The sequence below is a fragment of the Rousettus aegyptiacus genome, unplaced genomic scaffold, assembly GCF_014176215.1.
Source record: "Rousettus aegyptiacus isolate mRouAeg1 unplaced genomic scaffold, mRouAeg1.p scaffold_m13_p_6, whole genome shotgun sequence".
Classification (NCBI taxonomy): Eukaryota; Metazoa; Chordata; class Mammalia; order Chiroptera; family Pteropodidae; genus Rousettus; species Rousettus aegyptiacus.
In genome coordinates, this window is record NW_023416309.1 from 1,394,182 (window position 1) to 1,412,647 (window position 18,466).

Genomic DNA, 18,466 nt, shown 5'->3' on the forward strand with positions numbered 1-18,466 from the left:
AATATTTTACCACTTCAAAAGCAATGTAAAAACCTTATTTATCATATAGGTATTATTAGCTTCCCCCATGATGTTGTAGTTGTCATATCTATTCCATCTACATGCATTGAAAACCCCATTAGACAGTATTATAATTTTTGCTTTCAACCATCACAAATATTTTAAATCTTAAGAGGAGAAAAATAGCCTATTATATGTGCCAGAAATCTACCATTTCCATTCCTCTTCCTTTAGTCTCAAAGCCCAAATTTCTCTATAGTATTGGTTCCCTTTTATCTAAAGAATCTCCTTTAGCATTTCTTTTTCAGCAGCTCAGCTAGCGGCAAATCCTTTCATTTTCCATTCATCTGATAATGTCTTTATTTTGCCTTTATTTACTGTCTGGTTAACAGTTTGTTTACTTTCAGTTCTTTTAAAGATATTTTTCTAGTAGGTTGTGTGTTCTTTTTCTCTGGCAGGTTTTATTTTAATTTAATTTTGAACAGTTTGATTATGTCTCTGAGTGTGCTTCGAATTTATCTCTTAGCTCGATTTTCAGTCTTTGGGTTCTGGATTTGGGATTAGGTACTGAAAACCCTGTTCAGGGTTTCATCCATGAAAAGGCATCTCATGGTACATCCAGGAGTTTATATATGTCTTTATTAAACTCCCTCCTCTTTGCAATTTTCCCAGCTCTTTGTGGCTCTCAGAACACACACAAACACACCACACACACACCACCACCACTACTACCACAATCACATAAACACACACATACTTAGTCATCTGGATAGAATTCTGTTTTCTAAATCTAGTATTTAGTTCCTGTGACTATTTCTGGCTCCAGGGCCATATGACAGAAGGAAAGAGAGAAAAAAGCAACCTCCCTGCTCTTGGAACAACAGTTTGGGCAGAGACAATGATTCTCTTCCCCCATAGTCTTGCGTACCTGCCTGAATGACTCCAGTGAAACAGGACTGCCGGGGGCTGAGGCTGGAGTGAATGAAAAAAACAAAGGGGAAAAAATAGTAGATCTCCTTCACCCTCCTTGACTCTAAAAGGCCCTCTTTCCTATTTTTGGTCAGAGAGAGAGGCTTTTCTTAGAAATCTTTCTGTCCCCCCTCTCCCCATGTAAAGTCAGTCTTACTTTCAAGCTACCTCTCCAACCTATATGATACTATTTATCCTTAGCATCCTCAGAGGGCTGCTCAATGCAGTCTGTCTAAGGTCTTGAGTTGCATTCAATGGATGAGATGGACAGAGTGTACTTCACAGTAACTGTAACTAGAACTCCAACTTTGATTTTTAAGCTGCTTTATTCCATCTGGTTCTTCAGAGCTACATGACATAGTAACTTCAATATTAGTGAACACAGTCCCATCTTTGGTAACCAGCTAATTATGCCTGAATGTGGTTGGTCCATTGTTTTTAAAGAATAGGTTCAGTTTACAAGTTGTATTCAAAAGAACATCAATGCTGCTGAAAGCTGAGATACTCTCATTGGTTTCCTATGGCGATCTCCATCCATCCCAGGAGGATCTGATCCAGTAGGACCGTCATAAGGTGGGAACCTCTGCTAGGAGTGGCAGGAGTTTTATACTAAGCACACGGAAGGCAACTTTTACCTACTTCCCTTTGACACTGAGGATTATTGTATGAGGAAAACATGTGATTACTGTATGAAGAAAACGGCCTGATTGCTGGAGCTTCGTGTGTTACATAAACTTGGTTTCTGAAAAAGGGCTTGAATAATGAAGTACAGAAACTGTAGGCACCTCTGCCACCCACACCTGTGGGAAAATGGAGGCACTAAAAGCATTTGTCTCCTGATAGCATGCTACTGTTTTGTCTGGAAACTTGGTCCAAAAGAGAAGAACTGATAGCATGAGGCACCGAGTTTAGAAAAGAGCTTCTAGAACATGACAGTACAGTTTGTATCTTCTTTGTAGCTATAGACCTTTCTCACACATGATCCTCAGTCTTCCTCTCTTTACAATGGGGATAATTCCACAGATCTTGCTGTATTGTTGATGATTAAAATCAAAATGTTTAAAGTTCCTGATAATATTTTATAGTTAGCATTAATCAAGCTTTTACTATGTGCCAGGCACTATTGTGATTGCTTTACAGTTAGGTAATTTACACCCTTTAAAAGCCATATAAAAGAACTGTTTTTCACAAATGAGGAAACTGAAACACCGAAAAGAAAATTGTTGTGGCAGAGCAAGACTTCTAACCCAAGCACCTAAGCCAGAATCTACCCATCACTTTGTATATTCTACTTCTCCGTATGGCAGCAGTCACAACTATTATCACACCTAGCGGTGCACAGGTGTCTATAGTTGAATTTCAGTGTAAAGGATATTAAGGGAGAAAATGCAAGGGGCAGGAGGTGAAAAAAGGCAGCATTCTCTTTTAAGTTCTGCCAGGCACTTAAGTTCAACCTTGGCCTCCTCCATACTCATGGGCATCATCTTACTTGTGGGCTGAGTGAAAGACTTTTCTGTGCTGCTCGAGTTGTACTGCAGTTATAGTAGTGAAAGCTTGATTAGCTCTTCTGGATTCAGAGGTGGTGAGAGATAGGAGTCCAGAAACTGTAGGCAGTTAAGTCATTCTTAACTACCAACTTATTCCCTCATATCCTGGCTATGTTGCTTCTGAGAACTCAGCGGTCCCACCGTAGGAACCCATGGGGTAACATTAAAAAAGGACTAGATTTGTGTGAAGGTCTTGGAAGTGGCAGATATCCAAGAAAACACTCCTACACATACACACATGTACCCCTGGGTGGGGGAAAAGGGGATTATGTGAAAGTACAGGACAATGGAGAAATTCATAAGTCAGGGATGGCATAGCCAGAGGAGCATTAAGAACCCTTCAGGCCAACCCTGCACCTCCCATTTCACATCTAGAAACACTGAGGTCTGAGGAGGGTATTCAATTTGCTGAAGGTCTTTGGCAAGGTTACTTCTGCTGATGCCCTAACTTCTCTCTACTTTCTGCTTTCCTTTTAAACTATTAGAGAACAAAGCATTATGATTTGGGGGAAGTCTAATAACCTCATGTCATCTCCTAACTTGATATTTTTTTCTCTTCTTATCAGAGTATATCTTCTAGCAATTTCATGGGACTTTTCCTCAAACTAATCACCAACTAATCAGAACAACATATTTCAAAAATTCCCTTACTAAAGAACATGGCCAAGAGCGGGAAAGGCCCCAAGGGCAAGAAGATCACCCTCAGTGTGGCCAAGAATTGTATCAAAATCACATTTGATGGGAGAAAACGCCTTGACTTGAGCAAAATGGGAATTACCAACTTCCCTAAGTGTATTCTGAGACTCAATGATATAGATGAGCTTGATCTTAGCCGGAATATGATCAAGAAGATTCCCGATTCAATCTCCAAGTTCCAGAACCTGAGGTGGCTGGACCTGCACAGCAACTACATCGACAAGCTCCCAGAGTCCATTGGCCAGATGACCAGTCTGCTCTACCTCAATGTCAGCAACAACAGGCTGACCACCAACGGGCTGCCTGTTGAGCTCAACCAACTCAAGAATATCCGCACAGTGAATTTAGGCTTGAACCATCTAGACAGCGTGCCCACCACACTGGGTGCACTGAAGGAGCTCCATGAGGTGGGACTCCATGACAACCTGCTCACCACCATTCCCACTAGCATTTTCAAGCTCCCCAAGTTGAAAAAGCTCAACACACAGCGAAATCCCTTTCCTAAAGGAGAAGAGTCAGATATGTTCATAGATTCTATCAAGAGGCTGGACAACTTATATCTGGTGGAGGAGAAGGATCTCTGTGGGCCTTGCCTGAGAAAATGCCAACAGGCCCGGGAAAAACTGAACAGAATCAAGAATATGGCCCCGGCAACACCGAGAAAGGCCATCTTTTCCAACTTGGTCTCACCCAACTCCATGGCCAAGGAGTCCCAGGAAGATTGGAGGTGACCTGGGATCTTGACCCTGAGGCAGAAAGAGTAAAGGGGAGGGAAGATGACAATGGGCTACATCCACAGCAAATTGAGAGATTATCCCATCACTGCTACAGTTCTTTCAGCCAAGTCCATAAAATACCTTTCCCTATCTTCTTGGCTTATGATTTTATTGATTGAAAGGCGTTTAGTTCTTTGCCATTCCACACATTTCTCTCTTCTCTGTGTGCTCATACTTACACAAACAGTCACTATGAGTCAGGAAAGGGTCATCCATCTCACTTCTGCTCCAGAACTCTCCTGCTTACAGCCCATGGCACTCTTACTCTTACTCACTTACACACTCTTAGTCTCATTTCAGGACTAATATCCAATTCCCACATGTGGATCTTGTTCTGTGGAAATGCTTCAAAGTACAGGAATCTCAGACATGGGTAGCTAGGAGGGCAGATAGACATTTATTCCTGGGAAGAGAACAAAACTGGTCCACAGAGATAAGCAGATATTATCATTAAGCACTGGCAAGCAACATCTTCAGCTCAAAGCAGTACTATCTTTTTCTCTTATCCGTGCTTGCATAATTTGCTCTAAGAGCTTTCTCTAGACTCAATCTTCAAGCCCTTGACTAGCTGTGAATAAATGAGTTTATACTCCCATCTTATTATGACCAATGCTTTTCCAGACTCTTGCAAGAGTAATTAAAGAACAGTTTCAGGTATGGTTAGATGCAGTCAATATATTATAAAAAAAATACCTTCCTAGGCACTGTGCTAGGTGTGGGGACTATGTACAATGGCAAAAAGTTTGGCTTGCCTTGTGTGACCTGTTGGGAAGACCCATTGAAAGAAGACAGGATAGAATGTCATTGTCTGAGGGCAGAATGTCATTGTCTGAACATGATGTTAGGAGACCAAGGACATGTGGTATGCAGGCTGGCCTGGCAGAAAGAAAGTCAAAGACTCCGAAGTTGGCCAGATCTAGATTCAGGGCAGCTTTTCTTCTTACTTGCCATCTCCCTGGGCACCTAACTTAGCTTCGGTTCCCTCATCTGTAAAGTGGGAATAACAGGGCCCCAAATCCAAGGGTCACTGTGCATCTAAAGCACATAGAACACAGAGTGAATACTCAAATGAAGTCAGTTTTCTCTAAGAACTGGAGCTTGATGCATCTCAAAGCTGAAATATAACTTTGGATAGTGTCCCTATTCATACCAGACCCTCTGGCATAAATAACAGTGGTAAAGGCAATCTTCAAACAGCAGAGAACTTTCTCTATATCACTCACTCACACATTCAAGCTGCCTAAAAGAAAAGGATCAGGAAGATAGCTTTAGTAAAGCTTTAAAAAATGTTTTTAATAAAGACTTTTCTGTATTCATGGCAAGTTTTATAGTAGTCAATAGAGAAGCACTGAGAGATACCCATGAGTTCAGTGAGACTAGCTTATTTCTTTTTCACATTATAAACTATGGGGTTCCTCTTTCCTCAAATAGAATGAAAACCCTATTCTAACCCAGTCACCACCCTCTCTGAAAGTCTGGCATAACCTGGTGACCCCCATGTGACCCCTGTGTTTTTGCCTCTGTGACCTGGAGTAATTGCCTCGGTTTTTCCTGTCTCTATCCCCAGGATACGCGCAACATCTCCCTAGAGTAGCTTATGGCAAAAATTCGAAGACTAAACAGCTAACAAGAAGAAATAACTCTAAAGAAGAAAAGCCCTCAGGAGAAGAAACAGAGTGACAAGGGGAACATTCTGGAAGCCAGGATCTCTGGTGCTGGCTAAGCCACTGACTTGCTTCTTAAACTCAATTTCCTTCTCTTAGCTGTAAATAATCTCTGTGTGAAAATGACTTTGGGAAATATGTGGTGTTTTTTTAAAACATATCTAAATAAAATATTTAAGAAAATAATAGATATAAATTACACGCAATTAAAAATTTAAAGGGATACTTTAAGACTTAAAAGACTTATGGTCACTCAAACTGGTAAAATCTCAATACCAGCCTCCTATGGTAAGATATGTATAATGCAATACCTTGAGCGACTAAAAATAGAATTTAAACAAATCTTTCAGTAATGCACAGTTAAGAAGGGAAAAGAAATTAGAGAAATGAACAACAGGGAGAAAAATAAGAAAAATAAAATGGCAGACTTCTGTCCTAACATTTGAACAATTACATTAAATGTAAATACACCCATCCCTCAATTTACTCAGTATGTTTTTCACATGAGTTTGTCTTACACACGGTAAATATCCCCTCCGCCCTCTCCCTCCTCTCCCCATTTAGTGGACTTTTTATACATGGTTTCCATTTACACAGTCTCATTCTATGCAGTTCTTTCTTTTTCCATTATTGGCGATTACTCTTTTTAAAACCAATAGCTTAACTCGGCAACGTACAAAGAACTGATACTAACACAATTATCACTGGAACATTTGAAAATTGATTGTCGCACCAAAATCAGTAACAGTTGAAACTGATTAACAAAATGTTAAATCACTGATAGATAGCTGTAGGAATTCACATGACACACTAGTTGCATCATAATTTGCTTAAAGATACGGACTTCCAAATATTTCAAGTGTTAAAGATAACAACTTTGTGCCAATTAAAAAGAGGAGGTTGATTGCTTTAGATTACAGCACAAACGACAGTGAATAAAATTTATTTCATTTTTTCTGAATCTTTATTAGCGATTTTTTGCGAAATTATGTGAAATAAATATTTTTGATTTATGTTGACCTATTTCTTTAGATTTTTTTTTTACTGATGGACTCTTTTTACATGGTTTCCTTCTGCACAAAAAAAATGTGGAATGAATAATCTGCATAAATTGAGGGATGGGTGTAGTCTTTATTTGTAATGGCTTCAAACTAGAAACAACCTAATTTCCCTGAATAGGCAAAGGTTAAACAAACTCTGATATGTCCATGCCATGGACTACTACTCAGTAATTAAAAGGAACACAACTTGGATGGATCTTAATGGCATCATTCTAAGTAAAAAAGGCCAGTCTCCAAAGGTCACATACTCTATGATTCCATCTAGAGAACACTTTCTAAATGACAAAATGATAGAAATGCAAAACAAATCAGTGGTTGCCAGGCTTTAAGGTTAATGAGGGACGGTAGACAGTAGCACAAGAGATATCTTATGGTGATAAAAATGATCGTGTATATTGTTGTTGGTGGTGGTGGTTACACAAACCTACAAATATGATAAAATGACAAAAAAAAACTGCATACATGTTGTAGCAATGTCAACTTCTCAGTTTTGAAATTGTACTACAGTTTCATAAGATACAACCATCAGGAGAAATTAAATAAAGGATGTATGGGGACTCTATGTATCATTTTTGCAACTTCTTATAAATCTGTAGTTATTTTAAATATTTAAAAATTAAAGACAATCTTACAACCCAGATGCAGCAATAATAGATCTTTGTACGTGTGTCAAGTGCTTATTTATGAGTAACCACGGCAAACTTAAAGCTCCTCAACCATCCTGAATAACTAAGGCATTTCAGGAGAAAGAGCACCTTCACCTGAGTTCACCTGGCTAATCTAAATTATCCACTGTTGATCACATCCTTGAAGATTCCTGAAACAGTTGCTAAAATGAAGAAAATGCCTGGTTTCTCTATCCATGTCCCAGGTTTTCTTGAGGTAGCTGGGCACAAATAGAAAGTGGGTGGGCAAACCTTGAACCAGCGAATTTCTCCCTTCACAATTTTGGGTTTTTGCACCCCTGTCCCTACCCCCATGGAAACATGACTGAGTGGAGCTGAGAGGACAAAGGGGCCAAGCTTGATGCTGAGAGTGGGGCTTCATTTAGGCTTCTGCCTAGAAATGGGTCTGTGGTAACAGCTAAGGATAGAGCTAAGAGAAGACATGAGCAAAAATGACAAAGACTAATCCATCTGGGTCCCGAAACCAAGGCCTGAGCACAACCGAGGAGGAGCTCACTGCAGGTCACCAGACTCTGCTACTTCTGGACCCTTGAACCAACCATGTGAAAGCTCCTAAATGCTGGGCATTAGTCATCCCACCAGATGGTTTAGCTCACCTCTGGTTCTAGTGATTCTGCTGTGGACCTGGGTCTGAGTTGTATAGTTTCTACAATTGCACTCCCAGGGCTGTGCTGTACAAGGAGCCTATAAGCATGTTTCTGCACTCAGTGATGGAGCTGAGGCTCTCTTTACAAATAATCACATGTGTTACAGATTCTTAGCCTCCCAGTTAATCAGCAGTGTTGATCTCAAGGGAGTAGAACTGAGGAACAGAAGTGGAGAAAAAAAGAACTTGAATTTTAGCCTCCACACTGTCAACAGTGGTGCCTCTAGGGTGTGGTTGACTATCGTGGAAGGTCTTCTTATGGGAATTTATAGCTTCCTTCAGTTGGTTTCCTGTTTTTCATCTTTCATTATTTTTCAAAAATAATCAAGAAAATTCTGACAACACTAAACTGTAGAACTTTATGTTCCCCAAAATAAATTTTTTTCTAAACATTATATTTAAGTAAGCTATATAATTGAGAGAACGCATCAGAAATTACAAACACCCAGATACAATCAAGTCCGTCCCCAAATATAAGCACTGCCTCACACTCAAATGCTTCCTTTAGCCCAGGGACACAGTTGCCTTGATGCCATATCCAGTGAGCATTTCAGAACTTATCAGAGACCACAGCTGTGGAAGGATGACTTTAGCACATTTGAAGATGTATGCTATGTGCAATGGATTTGAGAGAGGGAGAACCAGACGGGCATCCTAGCTTTGTATATTCTCTGAGTTTTATAAACTCTGGGTTAAGTATGAACTGAGATCATAGGGAAGGAATATAACTGAGCCACATTATGCTAGCATTCCCAAAAAATGTCTGTACAGAAATAAGTCCAACTATTAGCACCCTACATTTTCAGAGAACCAACATAGAAAATTATATTCTGCAGTGTTCTTTTTTCATATTTTATTTAAAAAAAAATGAAATTGACTTCTTTGGTACTCACTAGTCTTTAGACGAGGGCAAATTTTATATTCAATGCCAAGAGAAAATATATTCTGGGGGAAAATAGTTTTTTAAAACCCTCTGTTTCTTGTTATTTGCCATTGAAAATATGTAACCCGGCACAATGGGGGTTTTTTGTTTGTTTATTTGTTTGCTTTTTTAGTTTCAGGACAATTAGAGTATCTACTTTTTTCTCCTTTAGAGAAATTCTGGAGTAATTTTTAAATGATCTTTGTACCTTGTATTTAATTTTAAATCTGTTTCCTGCCCCATGTGTAAGGATGTGTCTTTATTCACACAAACTTTTCAAACTAGCTGCCCTTTCCCTGTAACTTTAGCTATTTTTTCTACTTTTCTGACTAGTCCCCATCATATCTCAGCAGAGCCTGCCTGTGTATAACATGGTGGAGCTTTACGGCTATCCAAGGGGTCTAGCTGGTTTTCTGTTAGAAGCCTTTGTATGCTTGCGGAGCCTAGCACCCCGCAGATATCTGATAATACTGCCTTCAAGATGGTCAGCACTTGATTAATTCTGGGATAGGCACTAACCCAACTTAGGCAAATGAAAGTCACTTTGGGGATTTTTGCCAAAATTACTGTGACAGAGCATTCCTGGTGTGGTGGAATTCCTATGTGACTGACTATCAGCCTAGAGCTGCTAGGGGCATTGATGCCCTTATGCTGAGAAGGGAGCCAACCCAGGGAAAATTCTCACTGTAAGATGGAGAGCCATAGTGTCTTGAGAGCTTACTGAGCCCAGAGATCCAGCATGCCTAGAACCAGACCTTTTTTGCCTTCGGGTATTAGAAGAGATGAATCTTCTTTTTAGCTTTGGCTAGTTTGAAATGGCTTTCTACCATTTGCACTGAAACATTGCAGAGAAAGCCACGTATGGAGATTATGCTCATATGAAACAAACAATATGAGATCACCAGGACTAATATTCAGCTTATATAAACAATTATGATTGTACCATTGTCGAACTATTGAAATACATCCATTCCAGGTTGTCAACAGCTCCTCTACCTCCAGGGGCCCCCTGCTGTCCAGGCCTCCTAGATCATCACCAGGTATCTCTGGGACTTCCCCACAATCTACAAAGTAAAGGGTTACTGCCTGGAACAACAAGGAGCTTCTGTTGGCAGCCACTCCAATGGGTCTTTTGAAGGTCATCAGTGACCACCATATCGCAAAGTTCAATGGTCATTTCTCAGTTCTTATTTTATTTAGCCTACCAACATTTGACCATTCCTTCCTTGAAACACTACTTGACTCCCAAACATCTTCCACACCTGCAATTCTTCCTGCCTTTCTGGCTGCAACTTCTCAATCTCTTCTGCTGGCTTCCCATTATGGCCTTAACTCCTAAAGGTTGGTATGCCCCAGGACACAATCCTTAAACCTCTTGTTCAGATGTACTCATTCTCTTGGTGATCTTATCCAGTCTCATGCTTTAAATACTATTCCAAATGTACCACTTACCTGGACTTCTCCCTGAACTCCAAATTTATATATCCCAATGGCCAGTAAGACACCTCCATCTGCATGTCTGGCAGGAATCTCGAAGTTAACATATCTAAAACTGAGCTCCTGGTATCACAACACTCCCAAAGTTGTTCTTCATGTGCTCTTCCCCATTTCATTTTCCAATTGCTCAAACTTAAATCCTTGGTCTTATCCTTAAATTTTTTCTCTCACACACACATACTTCACACTTAATTTGTCAACAAATCCATGAGATGTACCTTCAAAACTCATCCACGATCTGAGCACAACACACTGTCTTTGTGGCCACTCCCTGGTTCCAAGCCATCATGTCTCAGCTGGATCACTGAAAAGCTTCCTAACTAGCCTCCCAGCTCCGCCTTTGTCCCACTGTGATTTGTTCTCCACACGGCAGCCAGGCGAGCCTTTTAAAATATGTTAGTCACACTATTCTTCCAATACACCCAATTATTCTGAGGAAAAACCCAATGCTGCTACTGTGAGCCCCTAAAGCTTATATGAACTAGCCCCATTATCTCTTTCATTGCTCTGGCCCCTGTCGAGCTCACCATGATACCCTTGATGTCTTTGTTCTGTTCTTTCCTCTGCCTGAAATGCTCTTTCCCCAGTTATCTGCATAATTTGTTCCCTCAGTTTGTTCACATCTTAATTCAAATATTGTTTCTTGGTAAGGGCTTCCCTCACCAAGTCTAAGATTAATCTCTACCTCTATCTGCTTTGTTTTTTATACATATTCTTATTATCTAATATGCTTTATACTTTACTCATTTAAATTGTTTTCTGCCTATCTTTCTCTTGAGAATGTAAACTCAATAAAGACAGGGAAAATTCTGAATATTCTGCTTGTTGTTCTGTCAAGCAGAAGCACCACATGTAACAAACTATCAATAAGTAATTTTGAATGACTTGGTAGTCCCATTCCATGATCAGTACAAATATTTTGAATACCTCTCTTGTGGACATCCCTCTCCCCCTATCCCCACATACTCCTGGAGAAAACCAGCAACTATCTTCTTCTATTCTCATTTAACAGAAATAAAAGTATCTACTGATTGCAAATTGGCCTTCTGGGGAAGTGGGTACTTTTAAAGGGGGGTCTTGCGAAGGGCTGTAAGCATTCATTTCCTAAGAAAGATACTCCATGTCATAGATTCATAAATTAAATCTGAGTTGCACACCACCATACATTAATTTAGGTTCTGAGCTTTCTGAGAGTTTCATGTAGGAAGGACAGACCTAGAATTGCTCATACCCTTTTCCTCTTAAAGGCCTGATGTTGAAACCTCTTTGGCAATCTGTCCCACCCACCATGGGTAGAGGGCTTCTTCCTGCCATTTTGGTCTGACAAAGCCACAGAGCATGTGGGACCGCTAGCCTGTTTGTAGGGGTATAATTGGCAGAAGAAACTCCAGGAGAGGACAAGGGAGTATGTGGAAGAGAGGAAAAGGTGAAGGCAGACTGATGTGCTCTTAGCACAACTTTAAAGTAGGATTGGGCAGATGAAGAAAATCAAGGCAAGGCCAGCACCACACCCAGAGAGCATGACTAGGCTCCTCCCACAGCATTACCTTAGATTGACGGGGTCCTCTGTGATGCTTTTTCCCTTCAAGCTGGGTTGAAAAGAGTAGAAGCTAATCAAAAATAAAAGGATCATTTTATCAGCAGAGGCAAAACTCTTCTACCATCAGGGACACATTTTCAGAGTCAGGTAAAAGGTTGGGTCCATTCTTATACTGCCAGCCCCATCCTGTCCCCAGTTCTTACGCACTAGAACTGGGGATACTTCTGAGGAGCCCTTTAGCACCTCTGGCATTACACACTCTAGCCTTGATGATAACAATCATAACAATAAAATAATAGTTATAATAAAAACTATGTTTTTTAGACATCTCCTCTGGGCCAGACACTTGAAATTTCCATTACCAATTTCACAAACTACTGCTATACTCTGGGCACAAATGCCATCTTAATTTAAGGTTACTTGAACAGGCTGGAGTGCAGTTAGGCAACATTCACTGCCTGAGCTACCAATATATAAGACTTCTAGATTAACTGTGAAAAAGTTAAATACCTAGAAATCATAAGGGAAAATAAATGTAAGTTTCAGCATTGCATGTCTACTTCTTTACTTTGATCTAAAATGGAACTTGGAGAGAATTTTAGGAGGCAATACAACAGCAGTCCTTGGGGAAGAATCTAAAGGGAGGCTCACAGCCAAGGGAGACATGCCCAAAGCTGGTGCACACAGCCTTTCTGTGGGAGTTGTTTTCCTCCACCATGGCCCTGCCCTTTGGACTTAGCAAGTGGTCCTGGTGCAGTGACTGGCCAGGGCCAACAGGAAAGCAGTGCTAGAACCTCTGAGCACAAAGTGGCATGAGACATTTAGGTAAAGTATGTCAAATCTCACCTCAGAACTTCTAGTCCAAAGTCGAGCCAGACAATACCACCTTCCTGTTATTCCAACTTCTGTGTGGTCTGTTTATGGCTAGGCACCTACCTCTCTTCTGTCTCTTCTAGATTTTCTACAAATCTCTATTTATCTATAACTTTAATAATAATGAAAATGAATAACCATTATTATTAACAATTTCTTAGCTTAAATTTATTGGCTTGGTTAATCTATTTGGAGAGAGAGGTATTAAACTAAAACAGAAGGCTTCTCTTTTTAAGAAAAAAGATATTCCATGCAGAAGTGGGAAATCAGTGTGTGGAATTCTTTCCAAAGAAATATAAAGTCAGAATAACTAAAATTGGCAACTGGGATCAAAAAGAAAAATTATTTGGAAAATTAGAAAATAAAGCAAGAAAATTCTGGAATGATCAACAAATAGCTAGTTTCTTAAATATGTTGTGTCTGCACAATTTTTTCTCCTTTTACTCATTACTGTCCTAAACTACTTCAGTCCATTAACTGGAGCCTGTTTCCCAGCACTTAGAAAAGGTGCTTCTGTAACTTTCTATATATTTCGTTCAACAATTAAATAGCTCTGTGGGTTGGTAAGTGTTTCCTTGTGTCTGACCTAAATTCTGCTTACTGTGGGTTGAAAACAATTCTTCTGAGAACAGAGCTCAGCAGTATCTGTTCCTGTGCTCTCAGCTCAGGATCAGTTTCCTCAGAGGAGGACTTCAAACCCTTACCTTTTGAAGACCTTACTCCGATCACCATTGTAGAAGACAAGGAACTTGGAATATCCATTTCGGAAAAAGATCTCCAGGGCGATGTCCTATAAAGAGAAATCTTTTTACTGCTCCTGAAATTTCCTGGAATGGAGATACCTACAGGCAATAGAGCCACTGGCAATAGGTCATTTGAGTCTCTGTGTCAGGTTTGAAAAGATTTCAACCTCAAATAGAACCAGAGGGTGTGAAATGGAGAATCTTACATATGTGCCCTCAGAAAAACAGAATTTAAGAACTGAGGAACTGATTTCCTGAAAATGACTGATTTACAGAAGATCCAGACTTATCTCCTTACCAATGAACATCTGCCAAGAATCCCTCCCTACTCTCAAGCCAATGAACTTACTACTTGGAGACAGGCTGGACTTCCTCCTCTTTTCACTCCTTGCCCATGAATATAGCTACTTTCAGTGGATTTGCCTGTGTCTTGCTATAGCATGCATTTCCCAAACCGTTATTCCTCTACTATTCTTGAATAAACTCAATTTCCAGTAATTCAAGCTTGTCTCAGTTTACCTCTTCATTTAGGCTGACACAGGCAACCTTTCCTGGTTAGTCTCTCCAACCTCCCACAGGCAGCTATGAAGACCTTGGTGACAACGATGAGCAGGTCTCTGCAGAATGAGTAGGAGGGCAGGGGACCTCAGAGTTCCTTTGGCTTAAGCAGGAAGCAAGAGCCGCAGGCCCAGGACAAGTAAGGATCAGATGAAGAGGAAAGTGCTCACTGACACCTTCAGACACTTTCACATCCAGGTCCAGGGGTTGGTTTCCTGAACCAAAGGGTCATCTTACCAGAAACACTGAGGAATGGTCAGGTGGATGCGACTCCCAGTCAGGGCAGCTTTGTATGCTGACCTACAGATTTGAAGGCACAGGGTGCTTTGCTGAGCCATTTTGATGTGGCTACACTGACATAGCAATTTTGTTTCAAGGGTATTTTGTTAATACCTAAATGAATCCTACATGATTTCCATTTTTTCCACATCCTCTCCTCCTTTCCTCTCCCCCTCCTCCTTTCCTCTCCCCCTCCTTTCTATTCTACTCTATCTAAATAACATTTGGAATAGCAATAGAATGAGTCCACATTTGGAATGAGATGAGGTCAGGAAGAGAATTCCTAGGGCTGGAGAGAGGGATTGGGAAGAGAGAGGTCTGGGCATGGAGGGACATATATGGCAGATCAGGGTCAGACTCAGAGGTGGGGTGCTGTATCCAACAACACAGTCACATACTGCTTCTGCCCTGTTGGAAGTGAATTCTCAAAGTTCAGTTCATTGGGATCCTGAGCAGAGGAAAGTATTTGTAATGAAAATGCAAACCCCTCTCCTCTACAGGTACACATAAGATGCTTGGATTTTTTTTTTTATAAATAAAAATATAAATAATATGCAAATAGATGATGAATATAGACTCTTTAGAGGCTATGACTTGCCTCAGCAACCTTGTGTGCCTGGGCTCAGACTTTTTACTGGGAGAATCCAGGGCTGGACAAATGGTGACCTTGCTCACAAAGCCCTCCTGCCCCACCTTGCAGTGCACACAGGCCCTTCTCCTCTGACTTCTACCACTTGCAGGCTAGCCAACCATCTGGAAATAATCACTTTACTGGGGAACAGCAGCTCACTTACTAATACTTATTTGCTACTATATAACCAGTAAGGTAGACATATAGTCATAAAAAATAATTTTTGACAAGTAGCCAAAATAAAAAAATGTGCTAAGTACTATATATGCAATGGTAGAAAAGATTAGATGTGGGTCCTTTGTTCACTGGAGGGAAACAGGAGCCCAGAGACATGCCCAATTGTGCCAAGGTATCAGAACTGTGGAAAGCACTAGGCCCATGCTGGCTGCACTGCCCAAAGCTTCAGCGCATGCCTTTGTCTGCCTCAAACTCATCTCCTTGCAAAGAAGAGTAATAAGGTCAAGCAAAAGGAGAACAACTTGAGGGTAAAAGCAGAGGAGTGGGCAGTGGGGAGGAAGAGAGCTGGTCAGATGCCCACAGTATGCTGAACTCTCATCAGCAGTACAGCTGATTCTTTCTAAAATGACGCTCCAAAAGGCCTTTCTGAGCTTCACTTTCAGAGAATATAATGAGGCTAATATTTACAAAAGAAACATACTCTTATTCCATTATTAGGGCCAATTAGCGCCCTTTTGGCCTTTGCAGAGCAAAGAACCTAAAGAGAGAATAGGGGGAGAGATCCAGCCTGTCCCCTCCTACAAGGGTAGTCCCTAATCTCCTCCTTTGCCCCCTTCCTGGGACACTTCTGGACTTGTATGCTGCTTTGTTATTGCAGAGGTTGGGCTGGTGAAGGTGAGAAGTGTTCAAGGCCAGTGGGGTTTCCCAGAGCTTTTCCTTGTCCCTTTGCCACTAAGCTGATGCTTCTAAGTCATCTAAGCCCAGGGATTTATATGTGAGGTGGGACCAGAAACATCAGGTTGTGTCTGACAGTAGAGCTTCGCCTCTGAAAGGAATTGACTCTGTTTACCACCTGGGTGAGACTTTGGAGGCCCTGGGCGAAGCTCTAGAACCCTAATTGGAGGATATAGTCAGGAGATCTTTAAACCACTTGCCCCAGGAAATTACCGAGAACTTAGAGATAGATGGGGAGCGTAGAGGGGAAGGACAGCAGGCAGCTGAGGGGATCCCTGTGGTCAAAACAGGGCAAACTGGCACTCAACTTTCAGTCATCAGTTCTTCCCAAAGGCAATATATTTGCCCTGTCCTGTTTCCCTGAATATCCAAGGCAGCTCTGAGGCATGCCAAGGAAAAATAAAGCCAAGAGGATGGGTCCTAAATGACACAGTAAGAGAAAGAAGGGCCCGACAACTAAACGGCAGAGACTGGGCAGAGAGTAAAGAATAAAGAACTCACAGCCTGGGTAGCAGGCCCAACACAAGTCAGGGGAACTCACAGGTGTGTCCCAAAGGACACTGGACTGCACAGGCATAAAGCAGGTAACAGAGGTGTGTCCTCACATTCAGGAGAGGTGTTGATGACACCTGAACCACCTGTCCCATGAAGAGATGGTCCTTCCCGCACCCCCTCCCTGGGGCATACCTGCAAGAGGAAGCGTGCCTGCCGGAGCTCCCTGAGGTCACCATAGCTATGGCACTGGCATGAGTAATGGTCGGAGGACCTGTCTTTGCTGCACAGGTTGAAAATGAATGGGTCACTGATGCTGAAAAAGAAATAAGACACACGGTGAGAGGGTATCTGGTAGACTTGTCCCCCTTCCTGTCCCACAGCCCTACCTGAGTTTATGGGGGCACATTAGAACAGTGTTTCAGTCATTGCCAACCAGGGTGGCAGCACCACCTGAACTTATAAACCCTCAGTATCTGTCCTTATCAGCCCTGCCCAAAGGAATAAGATGGGGCATCAGCTTCACCAGGCGAGGAGTCACCAAAGCAAGGGGACAGCCTGCAGGGCAGGAAGCAGCACACAGTGTGGAGTATACATGTGAGAAGTTTCTCTGGATACAGTGGTCACAAAATAGGTTGAGGGGATAGGGGAAGAGTGAAAGAGATACCCTAGTCATGTTTAAAGAAACTTCAGACCCTGCAACATAGGGCAGAAAGATGACAAGACTCCTTAAGAAAGCCTATGTTCAGCATAGCCTCAGGTAGCTTGGAGCCTGGAGGGGTGGGGCAGACCCACCACTTTGGCATGGCATCTAGAATATCATGGGAGGAAGCAGCAGAGAGCCTCTGAGCCACTAAAGTGGTGTGAAGCAGGGCTGAGATGCCGATAGCCTGGGAAACAATAGCCACAGCCTCAGCAGTGACCCCTAGAGCATGTGCTCAGAGCCAAGGACCAGCAGAATGGCAGCAAAGGCCAGGAGAGATGCCATGCCCAGATATCAGGATGACTGACTTCCCTTGATAAAAATGGGACAGGAAGAAGAGGGGAATTCATGAATTTGATAAGTATTTATCCCAAGGAAACAAATTATGCACTGGAAGTAACTGCAATGCTTTTAGGTAACCAGATGAAGTTTTTTACCACCAAAACAAAGGGAACTTGAGAAAGAAATGTGATTCAGTTATAGATGGTCATATTTATGAATATCTGAGTTATGTGGTAATTTTAGATTGTGTACATGACCACAGAAGCTCTGATAAAATGGTCTTTTAAGATCTGATAAATGAGGGTCCCCCTAAGCAGCTCAGCGCTCAAGAAACCTGTGTGCCAATCACAGACCGAAAGAACCAAGAACTGAAAGAACTCTGCACCAGTGCAAGGTGCTAGAAATGAACACAAAGATTGTGTTTCACCTCCTCCTCATTCCAACATCAAGTGCCTCCTTCACAGGCCAGCCAAGAGGGCAAGCTACACATGGGGCCTCCATGACATTCTTCCAGGGTAAACAAAGAAAGAGATCAGGCCCTCATTCAGGCTGGCATAATTTCTCCAATCAATGGTCAGGTGTGGTGGCCCAGCATCTGCAGTGCTCAGAGCTTGGACTTATGCATTATGCTGAATGTTCACTGTTGGATAGAAGGCAAGGCTACTCAATGGGGACACGGTCTGATCTGACTGTTTAGCCCTTTGCATAGCCAGACCTCAAGGACCCGAACTCCAGCCCTTTGAAGCTCCTTCTGCCCTTTCTTAGGACGATCCTCTCAGATCTCCTGCTCTGAGCCATATTGCTATAGGATTGACCAAATACAAATGTGGCTGTGGCTCTGAATACTTCTGCCTGAATGCTTAGCCCCTAAGCTGAGCTTCCCCTAAACTTCTCTGACTCCCAGTGAGGCCATAGAGATAATTTCAATTCCTACCCTGGCTTAGGTCAAACAACACCCCAGGTCAAGGTACTTGTGATAATGACAATGA

The 18,466-nt window shown here is 41.8% G+C and overlaps 2 protein-coding genes across 12 annotated transcripts in view; one reads left to right on the forward strand and one right to left on the reverse strand.

Annotated features, from left to right (window-relative positions):
* The window catches only part of WDFY4 (WDFY family member 4), a 271,485-nt gene that overhangs the window by 61,953 nt on the left and 191,066 nt on the right, over window positions 1-18,466 (reverse strand). For all 11 annotated transcript variants that reach the window (XM_016142861.2, XM_036223477.1, XM_036223475.1 and 8 more), the window contains 3 exons: window positions 16,688-16,808; window positions 13,582-13,667; window positions 12,012-12,074 (listed from right to left, as the gene is read on the reverse strand). In XM_016142861.2, the coding sequence (XP_015998347.2) occupies window positions 12,012-12,074; window positions 13,582-13,667; window positions 16,688-16,808 (270 nt within the window). The remainder of the gene's footprint in view (window positions 1-12,011; window positions 12,075-13,581; window positions 13,668-16,687; window positions 16,809-18,466) is intronic.
* LRRC18 (leucine rich repeat containing 18) lies at window positions 3,090-6,581 on the forward strand. Its single transcript, XM_016142870.2, has 2 exons — window positions 3,090-3,939; window positions 5,556-6,581. Exons 1-2 carry the CDS (start codon window positions 3,176-3,178, stop codon window positions 5,575-5,577), a joined length of 786 nt encoding a protein of 261 aa, XP_015998356.1. The 5' UTR covers window positions 3,090-3,175; the 3' UTR covers window positions 5,578-6,581.

Bases quoted from the DNA above. Each gene is read 5' to 3' on its own strand.
- LRRC18 (XM_016142870.2), top strand. From the start codon at position 3,176: ATGGCCAAGAGCGGGAAAGGCCCCAAGGGCAAGAAGATCACCCTCAGT. The intron at 3,940-5,555 runs GTGACCTGGGAT...CTCTATCCCCAG, and splicing joins GAGTCCCAGGAAGATTGGAG to GATACGCGCAACATCTCCCT.